This window comes from Mugil cephalus, chromosome 1 (genome assembly GCF_022458985.1).
Source record: "Mugil cephalus isolate CIBA_MC_2020 chromosome 1, CIBA_Mcephalus_1.1, whole genome shotgun sequence".
Taxonomy (NCBI): Eukaryota; Metazoa; Chordata; class Actinopteri; order Mugiliformes; family Mugilidae; genus Mugil; species Mugil cephalus.
In genome coordinates, this window is record NC_061770.1 from 6,764,540 (window position 1) to 6,777,977 (window position 13,438).

At 39.1% G+C, this 13,438-nt stretch overlaps 2 protein-coding genes across 2 annotated transcripts in view; one reads left to right on the forward strand and one right to left on the reverse strand.

The window, feature by feature from the left end:
• Positions 1-2,244, reverse strand: part of LOC124998239 (formin-like protein 13) — a 33,827-nt gene extending 31,583 nt beyond the window's left edge. The window contains exons 1-3 of the mRNA XM_047572497.1: positions 2,077-2,244; positions 1,333-1,455; positions 252-350 (exon numbers count right to left, since the gene is read on the reverse strand). Coding sequence (XP_047428453.1) covers positions 252-350; positions 1,333-1,455; positions 2,077-2,151 — 297 coding nt within the window. The 5' untranslated portion in view covers positions 2,152-2,244. The remainder of the gene's footprint in view (positions 1-251; positions 351-1,332; positions 1,456-2,076) is intronic.
• A 6,008-nt stretch (positions 2,245-8,252) lies between these two features.
• Positions 8,253-13,161, forward strand: cd40 (CD40 molecule, TNF receptor superfamily member 5). Its single transcript, XM_047572728.1, has 9 exons — positions 8,253-8,373; positions 8,985-9,066; positions 9,956-10,078; positions 10,187-10,333; positions 10,466-10,556; positions 11,630-11,679; positions 12,141-12,227; positions 12,338-12,363; positions 12,612-13,161. The coding sequence occupies exons 1-9, from the start codon at positions 8,335-8,337 to the stop codon at positions 12,861-12,863; spliced, it is 897 nt and encodes a 298-aa protein (XP_047428684.1). The 5' UTR covers positions 8,253-8,334; the 3' UTR covers positions 12,864-13,161.
• Positions 13,162-13,438: the final 277 nt, after the last annotated feature.

Here is a 13,438-nt window from a genome sequence, read left to right on the forward strand (position 1 = left end):
TTTTCATCAGCATTAGCACAATATCTGTAGGACTCAGTGTTGGTTGTTCCAGCTTTTTGAACCAAGCTAAAATATCTATAACTACTAAACAGACATATCATCTTTGAAATATTTCCTGGAGTGCAAAATGAAATATGGATATACCTACAAGATTACTATTAGTACAAACATTAATGAATTGTAATCCCTTTGGCAGCCATTGCAACCATTGCTGAGCGTTGTGCTTTCGTTCCTAGAGTTTCTGAACTCACCTGAAGAACTCGTTTCTGCCACCTGTAGTGGCTGTGTTTGTGAATGCTAAAGTTGTACTGTCTGGGCTGCTGTTCCTCACATGTTTTGGTCACTTGTTCCTGCAAAAGGACCCAACAGATATTAGAAAATAGCAAATAACCTTGTATTAAAGGCAATTTAGTGATTAAGGTTAAGTGCAGCGTATAAAGGACAGCTAATTGTTCGCTGCTAAGGTGCTAGATACGATTACTGTTACCACTAAGTGGTAGGTCTGGTTTCTTTCATAAAACATGATCATTTTTGAACTGCTCCAGCAGGCTAAGCAATTATTAACAAAACAATGTCTACTAGTTCTGCTTTCTCCTTTAACTGAGTGTAATAATTGATATGGCACACTTTCTGGCAGAACATCCAGTATATGCAGAGAAACAATCTGGTGAATTTAGATATTCTCCTTTTAGCTCTATTTTTGGTCTCCACCAGCCCCTGAACGATTTCCATCAGTTGCTGAGCACTGCACTGTCAAAGGTTTGTTGTTGAGGAGGTAAGGTGCAGGGACTTTACAAATTTTGCCACCCACAATGAGAGATCAGAGTGGTGACAATCTGGTGTGTAATAGGAAATGGAAATATTGGAGGCCAGAAAACCCAAACAACGACAATGAAAACACTTCCTCGTTCTGAAGGGAACTGCAAGGTTGGGTGATGACTCTCTGTGGGGTTCATAAACAAACAGTGATGTGAGCCAAAGTTAATATACAATATTGATTATAGCTTGACAACAATAAGAAGGAAATGAATGGACCATATTTCTGTTTGCATGTTGGTTGGACAAGGAACACACCAAATACACCAAAGTTAAGTGCTGCATTCAAATCTCTTCAAAAGCACAATCTGAATACTGAAAAATTTTATAGAGCAGACAAAAGTGCAGTCGATCCTCTGGCCAGGATGTACAGATGTGGTCTTAGCTTGTGAATTCTTTCAGTAAAATCCCTCTCCAGAGATTACTCAACAAAAAAATAAAAATAAATAAAAACGGGAAAAAAATATCAGAATCATGCAATACTCAGCCTATAAAAGGAACTTAAAACGAGACTACCTCCTCCGTGGGGTTGTTTGGTTTGAGCACCTGTTCCTCCCTGGCCTTTTTCAGAGCCTCTTCGATGGATAACTCTCCACTCTTCACCATGTTCATGAGACTCAGCTGCATCTCATTGCTCAGCTGAAAGCACAACAACGCAGCAAGTTAAAATGAACTGGTTCTTTTTATGTCCACATTTGAGCATTTCGTGCACATGCATTACCTGTCCTTATCATACAATACTGTAGTTGATGAAAGCACTGCCTAAGTGTTTGTTTTAGATGTGATGGCTGAAAACAGCGTGATTTTTCTGCTTTACTAAGTGAGCCGTATATTCCAGTATGTGTTGGCCTCAGGTCACTGGTAAATAACCTGCGTCTGAAAACATGCTATTACAGGAAAAAATCAAGAAAAAAACAGTACCTTCTGTAATTCAGTCATTGTCAAAATTCTGAGTAAATGTATGCTCCTTTTGTGGGAAACTACTAACATCAGGGAAGTCAGGCCAAATTGAGGAAGTACATAACGCTTGAGAGACTCCCTCAACCAAAACACAGTCGACTCCTGCTGCACAGACATGATGTCAATGAAAGTGAGAAAGGAGTTTTTTTTCTCCAGAACCCAGAGTACAGTAAAGTTGTTGTGATTCAGTGACTCATAGGCAGAAGCATTTATTCCATGAGCATGGTGATTGGAGCTTGACAAAAAAAGTTAAAAGAGCGTACTGCTTGATGTTGTTAGGATTTCAAACTGAAGTCTTACCTTTGGAAAGTTCTGGCTAGATCCATCCATCCTGGACTGAGTGTCTCTCTTCTTTGTTCCCAAACTTGGCATCATAGCTTTTTAGAAAAAACCAACGCACTTACTCTGTCCATGAAACTGTTCCTGTTTTATAGCAGAGGTATGTCCACGGTGTTTTGACTGGTTTTGTTTGCAATGCAGTGCCTGAAAAATGAGTGGGGGGAAAACTAGCTGTGATTTGTATCCCGTGTTCTACCCCGCCCTCTTTCAGCTCAGGTTACAGGTAAGGCAGTCCAGGTAAGGCAGTCAGTGGCCTTTCAGCCACACCCACATCACTAACATTTCCAGTCAGGTTACATGTCTACACTTGCAAAACAATGTGGGTGACCCATTGCTCACCTTTTCCTCATCCAGGAGGGAGCGCTAAGAAATCTGTAAATGTTTCACAATGGGTGTGACACAACACAGCAATACAGTTTATTTCCTTAATCAGGTATCTCACATCTAATTGCTTTACTGAGACTTGTGTTTCTGCTCAGAATAGTCTATAGGCCAAATCCCATCTAAAATATTGTTTGGTATAAGGAAAATTCATTCATCTCCAAACGTATAAAGCAACACTCCACACTCAGAAGCTTCCTCCCACCATCCACAGCTGTGTAAATTGGCCATAGATGTGAGTGTGAATGGTTGTCTGTCTCTCTGTGTCAGTCCTGCGATGGACTGTAGACCTGTCCAGGTTATCCCTCGCCCAATGACCCACCCACAACCCTCTACAGGACAAGCAGTTACAGAAAATAAATGGATTTCTTCATTTTGATTTAATAGTTTTTAGACTTATTCTACTGCCGAGAACGCTGAGAAGTGTATCTTCCATTTTAAACAATAAATTCATTTTCAATTATATTGTTTTTAAAGAACATATTATTTTATTTTTTTTATTATTTATATGATGTGAAGGATTTGTTGTTTATGCTTGTGTTTTCCAGAGTCTGTAACATTTAAACTGAAATCAATATAATTCATACATTTACAAGTGAAAATACAAGCTAAATGTGATTTGGAAGGATGGAAGGATTTAGAGCGTAATCTCAACAAATCACAAAATACTATCAAGTCACAAGCTAACAGCTACTGAGATCTGCTAATCTAAAGCTTAATTTATGCTTCTGCATTAAATTGACGCAGAGGCTTCTGCATCAACACAGACCATGATACAGACCCTGCGTGGACCTCGCTCAGTGGCTGATGTGCACTGTCTTCGCTTCTTCATCGCCACGATTTTTGACTTGATTGATTTGGAATCAATAGCAAATCTGTAAGGTTAACTGAGGACGTTTGGAGATACATACGTATGAGTTGAAAATTCAGGCAACATGTCGGCGAAAGTTTGAGCCGCCATCGTTGAAAGTGAAGCAGGAAGTAGAGACAACAATTAACCCGATTGTCATAAAAGACACAGCACCGTCTAGCATTCCGGTGGAGTTTTTACAGAGCGAGCCCGAGACTGAACCCAGACTGACAAACACGCAAGTATAAATTCCCCAGTGGAGAGACCATGCATAAGGTCCTTGCGTAGCCCTGCGCAGTGGTATAAATTATGCATAAATGTGAACTACTTTTTGGATGACTGGATAGCTGGATTCACAAGCAGAGAGTTTAGCTTTAGCTAAGGTTAGCAGGGGTTATCTCACTAGCCAGTCAGTTCTCATTGAATTTAATGAGAAAGTGTGTCCAAACTTTTGACTGGTGGTGTATATATGTTATATATAGACATGTTTAATTGTCAGCTCACCAATCTATTGGTAGTGCCAAAAGGTTGTCATCTGGGGGCCCAGATTCTCTTTCTTATTTCACCAAACAATTGCTTGTTTTGCCTGTCCTGGCAGTGCACCCTCTTTTCTGGATTTTCAGGTAAAATAAAAACTTATTTAACTTATTTTATTTATTTATTTCTTCTTTTGAACTCTTTAAAAATGAAGTCAGTTTTGACTTGAGGCCATGTGTTGTTGTTTTTGTTTCACTGTTTTACTTTAGTTTCACTATTTTCCATGTGTTTTTGTCTTTTTACTGTTAACAAGTGTGATGTCATTATTTTAGATGTGTCATGTGTACAGGCCTTCGGGGACACACATTCTTAAACATCACTATGATGGCCAAGGGGAAATGATCGTAATAGGAATGAGGAAATGTTCCTATAAAGGCACAGATTAGAAGGGCAGATGATTAAAACCCCTACATCTAGCTGGGGCGCATAGTGAACTTGTTTTATTATGTTAGGTGATTTTCCATGTGGAACATTTTCTTGAATTGAGATCTTTGTTTCTTCTTGTTTTAGAATTGGGTAACATATATACTTCTTAAACCCAACTACTCCCTCTATCTTCAGATGGCACATCCCATGGGTCTTCTTGATTTACTAAAGCTTCTTCTTTTCTGTGCCCTTTGCAGCCTGAGGTATTCCCCTGTGAATTTTTGACAAGTTCTGATGAATTGCAGGGCGTACATATTACTGCCGTGTATCTTAGCCGTGGCAGTTATTTGCATGTTGCTGTGCATTTTGCACCCTCATCATGGCACCCATTAGCCTCTGAGATAGTCAGGTACATGTGCAAAGGAGGCACAGCTACATTGTGCGTTGTTTTAAAATTTTAGCCTCATTGTATATAAAGTCTTTACAGCTTATGCTTCTTAGTCACTCCTTAGTCTACAAATGGAGGACATGTTGGGACAAAGAACAGCTTATTGTCACTAAAATACCTTAGTTGGAAGTAAAAAAAAAAAAAAAAAAACGGGAATTCTGACTAAATCTTCTCCTGGATTGATCCTGTCGCAAAGAGTTAAATGTAAAATAAAATAAAATAAAAAGTATCTAAAATAGCGATTTTCATTTTTATTTATATTTATTACGAAAATTATGTTCAGAAAGGAGAAATGTATTTTTGTCAAACAACAAAACAAACAAACAAAACAGGCACACAGAATTGTATTAGAATTATATTAGAAGGGAATGCACGGGATTCCCAGAAAGGAGAAGGCTTGTGAGAAGAAAATCTTTTTGGCTGCTCCCGGTACCTGTACCGTAATTGCTCGAGCGTATGCGCACATTAAAATAAACTAGGAGCGGGTCTAGTTCGGTTTGGGGAAATATATGAGCGGAGGGGCTCATTCTCGAATTTAATATGTTCAATGGTCATTACAAAGCGCGTGTCTGAGGTTTTGTGTTAGAAACGTCAGGGAATCCACACGCTGATCAGCCGGGAAAACCCCTAAAACTTTGCGGGGATTCCCTAACGTCTGTTGGTCGCTGTAGAATGGTGGGCGTGGTCAAGAATAATGAAAACATTACTTTGCTTTCTTTCTTTCTTTGACACAGTCTATGAATACAGCTGATCTTTTTACAGCACTAATAAAAGGTTATTATCATTTTAAATACAGCCTGGTTCCCACTAACATGCACTCACTCATGTGCTGGTGCAAAAAATAAAATAATGCACTCACTCAGTTTATACAGATGAGTTACGTCCTCCAAAATTAGTATACAGTTCAATTTCCACCTTCCTTGCACAGTATTGTAACAGTGATGAAGTAGATTTAGTGCAATGATACAGTCATTTTCTCAAGTGTTCCTAATGAACTGGCAAAAGAGTATATGTTCAGAGATTAGTTGCTTGTTAAACTGGGACAATAATCTCACTGAGCTCGCCAAAAATCGAGGTGCCCACCTGTAATATTAGAAGATGATGTGGGAAAATGAAGTCTGCAATTGACAGAAGACATCTTGTACTCAGTAGGTAAAGCTTTGAAATAAATAATAAAGAGTACTTCAATGTTCTATGTTTTTGAAGATGGCTTAAGTTAATTTATTTTTTCATACTTACTGTATGTTTTAAATGTAATATTCATTTCATATATTTTATATATATTTTGCTACTTTCCCTACAAATTTTGAAAAACTTTACTGTGAAAAGTGTGAACAAAACGACAACAGTCACCTAAATGTAGCTCCATCCAGTCACAGGCAATGTTAGAAAGATGGATAGATACTTTATCAGTGTCAAATTGCAAAACTTCTGCTTTACAGCAGCAATGTACAAGCACTCAACAAAGCATATCTACTGCAGTCAGGCATAACATTATGACCACTGACAGGAGAAGTAAATAACATTGACCATCTTGTGACAATTCAATGTTCTGCTGCAGTACTTTTGGACCTGACATGTGGATGTTACTTAGACATGTACCGCCCACCTAGACCAGACTAGGCACCCCCACCTCATAGCAATGACACTCCTTGATGATTGAGGAGCAACTCAAAAAACATGGAAAAACAGCGCAAAATGTTGACCTGTCCAGTGTTTTACAGGCACAAGGGAAGGTGGTTGTAATATTATGACTTATCTGTCTTTGACAATAGTAAAAATCGATACACACGATATTTGCAAGTAGTTATAATAAGTTGTAATAAAATGTTTGAACGCACAAATGAAATTAAATCACAGTGAAACTAAATTCGTCACACAAACCGAAAAAAAAAAAAAGTACCATACTATAATTTGCTGTCATCTGTCACACTCAGATGAGAAGTTGTATAGTTGGATGGTTTGTGGCAGAAAATATTTAAATATTTCCACGAAATATTTATTTAATATTTAAATATTTCCTGCAGTAGTTTGAGCCTTTTAGAGGAGGTACAGAGGGTGGTCAAGCTCCAGCTCTTTCCCGGCCAAAGAGGTGACATTCCCTGTTCCAAGAGTCAGCTTCCATAGCTGAGGATCAGACCTCCAAGGCCCCTGCCTTGGTCTGCCGTCTGATCCGTAATGCACCAGACCCTTCATGCTCCTTACGGGGGTGATGGGTCCACCCCATAGGGGAAGGCCCGGCCGGCTCGCCCACGAACCCCAGCCCCAGGCCTGGCTACAGGGTGGTTCCCCAGCAACAGTCCGGGCCAGGTACATTGACTCTCCTTGTCTTTCTGCATTTAGGGTCGTTCTTTGTCTGACCCTTCGCGTAGGACAAATCTGCCTTAGGAGACCCTACCAGGGACAAAATTAACCGGACAGCATAGCCCCCAGGGTCATTACGGCACTGAAACTCTTCCATCACCGTGAGGTGATGGTTCAAGTAGTAGAACTTGTCAATAGTAATTGCTTATTTGCTCTTTGAGACTTTCTTCTTCCATATCATCAGTGGCGGCGGTGAAATTTGGTGGGTGGGCTAACAAATGCATAATATCGTTTAAATAATTAAAACAGCAGCAAAACTAATGTCACCTACAATACACAGTTACATGAATTACAGGTACACTATACTTTTTATTATGCAGGGTTTGTCTTAGAATTGTCCCTTATTGAATGTATGACAACCAACAGTGAACTATGGAATAAAATCATGTTCTGTCCTGAATCGGATTTGAACCCCGACCTCCCGTGTCCCATGCAACTGAAACAGAAAAGTGAATTGTTGACTGCACTTGTCGTTAACCGGCTCTTTCTTTCAAAACAAGAAACACAGAACTTGCAATTTTGTCGTTTGTCCCTGTAGTTACTTGAAAAATTGTCTGGTCATGTGATCCCAGTCTTAACGTCCGACTTTTCCTCCAAGGACATTGAGGAAAATGGATTAGAAATCAGTAGGCTCATCCAACTCATTCATAGCTGAACTTCTTCTCCCTCCTCCCACTCTGGCACCAGCAGCACTTTTGATCAATGACAAGCGACCTGAGGGCTGACTGGTTTTAGCCCAAGTGATCAGTGAATGACGGGGGCGTGACATGACACCTGTCAATCACTTACAAGAATGAATGAAGCGGACTCTGTCAAACCATTTAGAGATATTCTGTGTTTATCCTTTGATTTTTGGTATCATCAAAACTCAAAACAATCTGTTGTAAATTATTTAAAAAATAAATTTCTCCTCTTTTTGTGTAAGCTTGGGAGTCCTTAGCCCTGTTAGCCCATTTACACCAGCCGTCCCTGCATATCATATTAAAAGACCTGTAAGCTATTTCTTAACTCCACCACGGCCAATATTTCCTCTGTGAATCTGGAGAAATCCGCCAAATGCTTTGCTGTTCCCTGATACTGTATGTGACGCGGATAGTTTCACTTCTGGACATTTTCGTGGGCAGACTGTTACATTTTAGAGGTTACAAGAAAAGTCCAAGAAACGTCACACGCGCGACCGTAGCTCCGCCTCACTGTGCGGAGGTATAAATGGAGCCCGACGCATTCCAAGGGGAGTTACGGTAGTTACAGCTGCGCTGAGTGTTTCCTCAAAATGCGTCTAATCGGGCTGTTCCTTCTCTCTGCTTTAGTGGTGAGTAGTCTACGATATGTGTTTATAGGATGAAATATATGTATATATACACATATATAATATATGTATATATATATATTGGCCGTAGATTTTGATTTATGATAACCGAAAGTTGGACACGTTACGTCGTTTGTTTGCTTTATGTTTTTTTCATTTAATTTTCTTGTTATTATACGCTATAATTCTGTTTATTTCGCTACTATGTGTCCTTATTTTACTCTACGATCCTCTTCAATGTCACAGTTTTGTCCCAGTGGCGAATTTTCTGCAAGGCTACACCCTTTGTAGTGTACTTTCACTTTCGATTTCCTAGCAATGAATTGACGTGAACCTCTGTGTCTTTTGTGTGTGTATATGTAAAGCAACATTAACAGACGTTGACAGTCACAAAATAAATAAATAAAAGATAGCAATGCTCGTGACTGCTGCTGAGGTTCACGGTTCAGCGTCAAATGTTTGGGACTTTCCACCACTCCCCCTTGTAGCGTTTTCTTGGGGAAGTGAGCCAACTGTCATCACAGACAAACCACAGGGGACGTTTAAGGCCAAGCTGCTTCGAATTGTACTTAATGTACTACTTAATGTTCTAACATGCACTGTTTTCTTTCCAGGGGACGGCCACTGCTCAGTTCCAGTGTGATCCTCAAACCCAGTATCTAATGAATGGCCAGTGTTGCATGTTGTGCGGCCCAGGTAACGTGTCATTAGAACAAAACAAATCTCTACTCCAAATATGTTAGAAGAAAATTCACTGTTTGTTAAAGGGTATCACTTGCAATGAACACTGTAGTTAATGAAATCATTAATCGTTAATGTATCATTGAATAGTTTAGTTTACGGAGATGTTCTATAGCCAGCATCAACCCCAGTGGTAAAAACACTTCTTTTTGCTTTATTATCTTTCTTTTTCTTGATTGTATTCCCTCTCACTTTCCCCATCCTAAGTATTACCTGACAATCTCCACATAGACTCCATATTTCCATTTAAAATACAAAAGTGCTCTGTTTTTTTTTTGTTTTTTTTGTTAAGTAAATAAATAAATCATTGTGATCAGACTGTTACTGGAATACACAAGATATTAATGATGGTACTTTAGACAGGATTTTTTCCATGAACACGTTGGTTGTTTCCCTCTTGTTTTGCCAAGCTCAGTTAATCATCTGGCCATCGATTAGTGTTTAACTGAACGACTGGTGTCGAAGTCAGACACATCAGGAGTGTATCATTTTCTTTGCCTGCTTCAATTCCCTCCTGTCCTTCCTTCTCTTCTGTCCCACCGCTCTGTCTTTCTGACTCTACACGGCCGGCCTCAAGCAGATATTTCCTCCACCTGAGCTGCTGAAGGTTTTTCCCTGTTAAAAGGGAGTTTTTCTCACCACGGTTGTTTCGTGCTTGTTTAGGGGGTTTCAGGCTCTTGGTGATGTGCAGCATCTAGGGACAGTTTAGATTCTTGTTGATTCTTTAGAAATAAACCTAAATTGAAGTGTATATTCCAGAAACAGCCTGACTGTAAGCCTCCATTTACCACGCTGGGGGGGAAAAAAAAAATGATGAAATTATTTTTTTGCCATCATTTCGCAGGGACCAGCATGACGGCCCTCGGCAGCTGCGCTGAACCTCAGTGCAAGGTATGTGGGGAGGGCGAATACCAGGAACAGAACACGAGAGAGCCGAAGTGTGAGCGTCAGCCATACTGTGACCCAAGTAAGACATTGTGATAACTGACTCAAACTTGTCCCAGGATATACTGCATACAGTATAGACTTCTGTTGATGTTGCACATGTCACAAGTGGAGCCCATTCTTCTTTCAGATAAAAACTTTAAGGTTGTAGGCGTTGAGAGCAAGACACAACGAACCATCTGCATGTGTAAGGAGGGATTCCACTGCTCCGGTGAACACTGTGTCTCCTGTGTACCACACAGAACCTGTGAGCCAGGATTTATGGTTTCCTTTGCTGGTATGTCATGTCTGTTTGATGCAGTTTGACATGTTTTATACTGAATATGATAAATTCAGTAAATTCAGTAAAGGATTATTTTTTTCGCACTCAGTATAATTTTATTTTTGACAAGTCATGCTTGGCTTTCAGGAAATTGGACCCATGACACAGTGTGTCAGAAATGTCGAGATGGTTACTATTCTGAGGAGCGCCCATCAACAACCTGCAAGAAAATGACAGAGTAAGTAAAAGAACTCATGATAAAATACAATCTCAATGTATAGAACAATCAGATTTATTGTTGTTTTTAAAATGAAGGTTCTAGTTCAGAATTTATTAAAAAAAAAATAAATAGAGCTTACCTGAAGTTTTATTTCATGGGTACAAAAACACAGTAAATAATCTACCAGTTGCTGTACGTGTTCACTGAACCGGTTCCACTACCTTGCTTCTCTCCAGCTGAAATAATCCACCTGCCCTTTTGTGTCCTTACGCAGAGCTTTTTTTTTTTAACCCTGAATTTCACAGATTCAAAATTCAAGATTCTTTATTGGCAAATACTCAAAATATATACGCAGATGTACAGAAAATATAAAATAGAATAAACATAAGTTGCCAAATCAGATAATTTTGGGATTGCTAGAATTATGTGTTGAGCTCTGTTCCATACTTGAGACGTGTCAGGAACGCCTTGAGAAAATTTTCTTCAGATCAGGGAAAAAAACCTCTTACAAAATGTATTTTATACAATAGTATAGCAAGGATGCGTCTTATTTGTAGTGTTGTGGTTCTGATCGCAGCTTGTTTGAGTGAACATGTCACCGTGAGAAAATACACTGGGGCTGTAGAAGTGACAGGTTTGTGTCACTTTAGCAATAACAAAAGTAGTGTCAAAGCTTGAAAATGTTTACAACAGACAATCATTTCTGAGCTCTTTGACTGAAGCACGGTGACGTCTCAGGCTTACCTTTCTTGCTCTGACACACTGGTTGCTCCTAGTTATAAATGAGTAGTTGGAGTGAGAAACAAAACAAATGCTTTGTCATACAATGCACAAAATGATCAGCTAGTGGTATCATGATTATGAAAGTGATGACCGTCACGTAGTCACGAAACAATAAACGCATTTATCGACATAAAAACACTAAATGGCTTGTAGATATCTGTGAGTATAGAAGCTGTTGTGATAAATTGCAGTGGTTCTCATTGAGCTTGTCACCAGCCTTAACTGATTTAATGTAGACAATCACCTCAATCTGAATGTTTTAAACCAGGAATTGTCATTATCATAATACTGTGGGATGTTCTTTGCAGATGTTGGACGATTGAAGAACCAGGAACAAGCACATCTGACAACAAATGTGGTGAGTCTGCGTGGTTGTATAGGTTTCCTCTCATCTACAGTTGTGTGGTTAAACTCAAACGAAACTATCTGTACGACGGAACTGTATGTCTCGCAATGCACATTGGTTTGTGGTTTAGTCGGAATTAACAGCTTTCACCTACACACTGTGAACACTACTCTCGAGCATAGACTCCAAACCCGTTTTTGTAGCTAAAGTATCACCTTCTTAGAATGAAAACGGAAGAATAGGCTTATTTTTTTTTTTTTTAGACATACACGCACATCTCCTTTTTTTCACTTCCCCTGCTGAAATACAAAAAATATGCAAATTCATTTTCAGAGCTGTTTCCTGTTGTGTAGGAAGTTTGATCTTTCTAAAGAAATATCTATATTTTACTTAATGATCTAATCTTTCATTTGGTCAGTATCACTGGTAAGCTGTGTATCAGTGTTTGACACTTCTCTACTTTTCTTGTTTAGGAGATCGAACTCATTGGATCGTGCTCGGTGTTTTGTTACCGGGGTTGCTGCTTGCAATCGGGGTATTTTTGTTTTGGTTTTGCAGAGGTATGATGGTCTTTAAATCGTTTAAACATTTGCCCTAGACATTAATTTAATGAGGGTTTCATTTTCCACTAATGTGCTCATAATCTGTTATTTTCTCCTTTTTGTGTTAGGTAAACCACGATTCTCAGAAGTAAAGGTAAACAGGCTTTTTATATCCTCTAAGACATGGTAATTGCATGAACCTAATGATTAACGCAGACAAAAAAACAGTATTTATTTATGTTCCAAATAGCGCCGCTTTCGATTTATCATTGTGTTTCTATCTATCTATCTATCTATCTATCTATCTATCTATCTATCTATCTATCTATCTATCTATCTATCTATCTATCTATCTATCTATCTATCTATCTGTCTCATCCTTTATCCTTTTTCCTCCCATAGGACTGCTTTGGATCCTGTCGGGAACCTCAAAATGAGCCACTGAGAGAAATTAAACCAGTAGAGGAAAATACTCCAGTGGAAGACTTAGAAGACCCAAGCTTGCAGGAGATGGTCCATTTAACTGAAAACAGAAACCTTGTGGCACAGGAGAACGGGAAGACGGAAATCCTGTCATGTGTCTCGATCGGAGACTCGGATATGCCGGTCGAGACCCTTGATTCTACATCATATGGTTTCAATTCAACTTTCTGAGTGTTAGCTGTTGTCTCGTCTCATATTCCCTTGTACAAAATGACATGCCTAAATCTGTGTATATAAGTGTTAATATTCAAATGTAAATTGTGTGTTGAGGGAGTGTCATAATCTACCAGATCCAGTCTACTGGAGGGAAGGGATCTTGTGGGATGTGACTTGAATGCATTAGCTTTAAATTTAGTAGCATTTTTTTTTTTAATTATAGGTTCTTGTATATTAATTTAGTTTTTATCTGATTATTTGTACCTTCCGTTCATATTTGCACACAATAAAACACTTTGTAAATGGAAACTTGTTTAACTTCTGTGATGTGTTTATTTTTCTTCCTCTTGGTGACAGTGTGGCACCACCTGCTCAGAACAATACAGTTCCCATACTGCTTTTGGGCATGCAGCAGGAATTTTCAGTGAGTTGTCATGGCCATTGACTGCATATTCCAGGATTACACATGAACCACGTTTCCACGTTTTGATTTCCGTTTTTGGTAACTTTGCAGAATTGAATTTAGCCGAATTAGATAATAATAGTTAATGTTTGCAGTGTCCTGTCTGGTATGAAGACAGCTGTCAGTG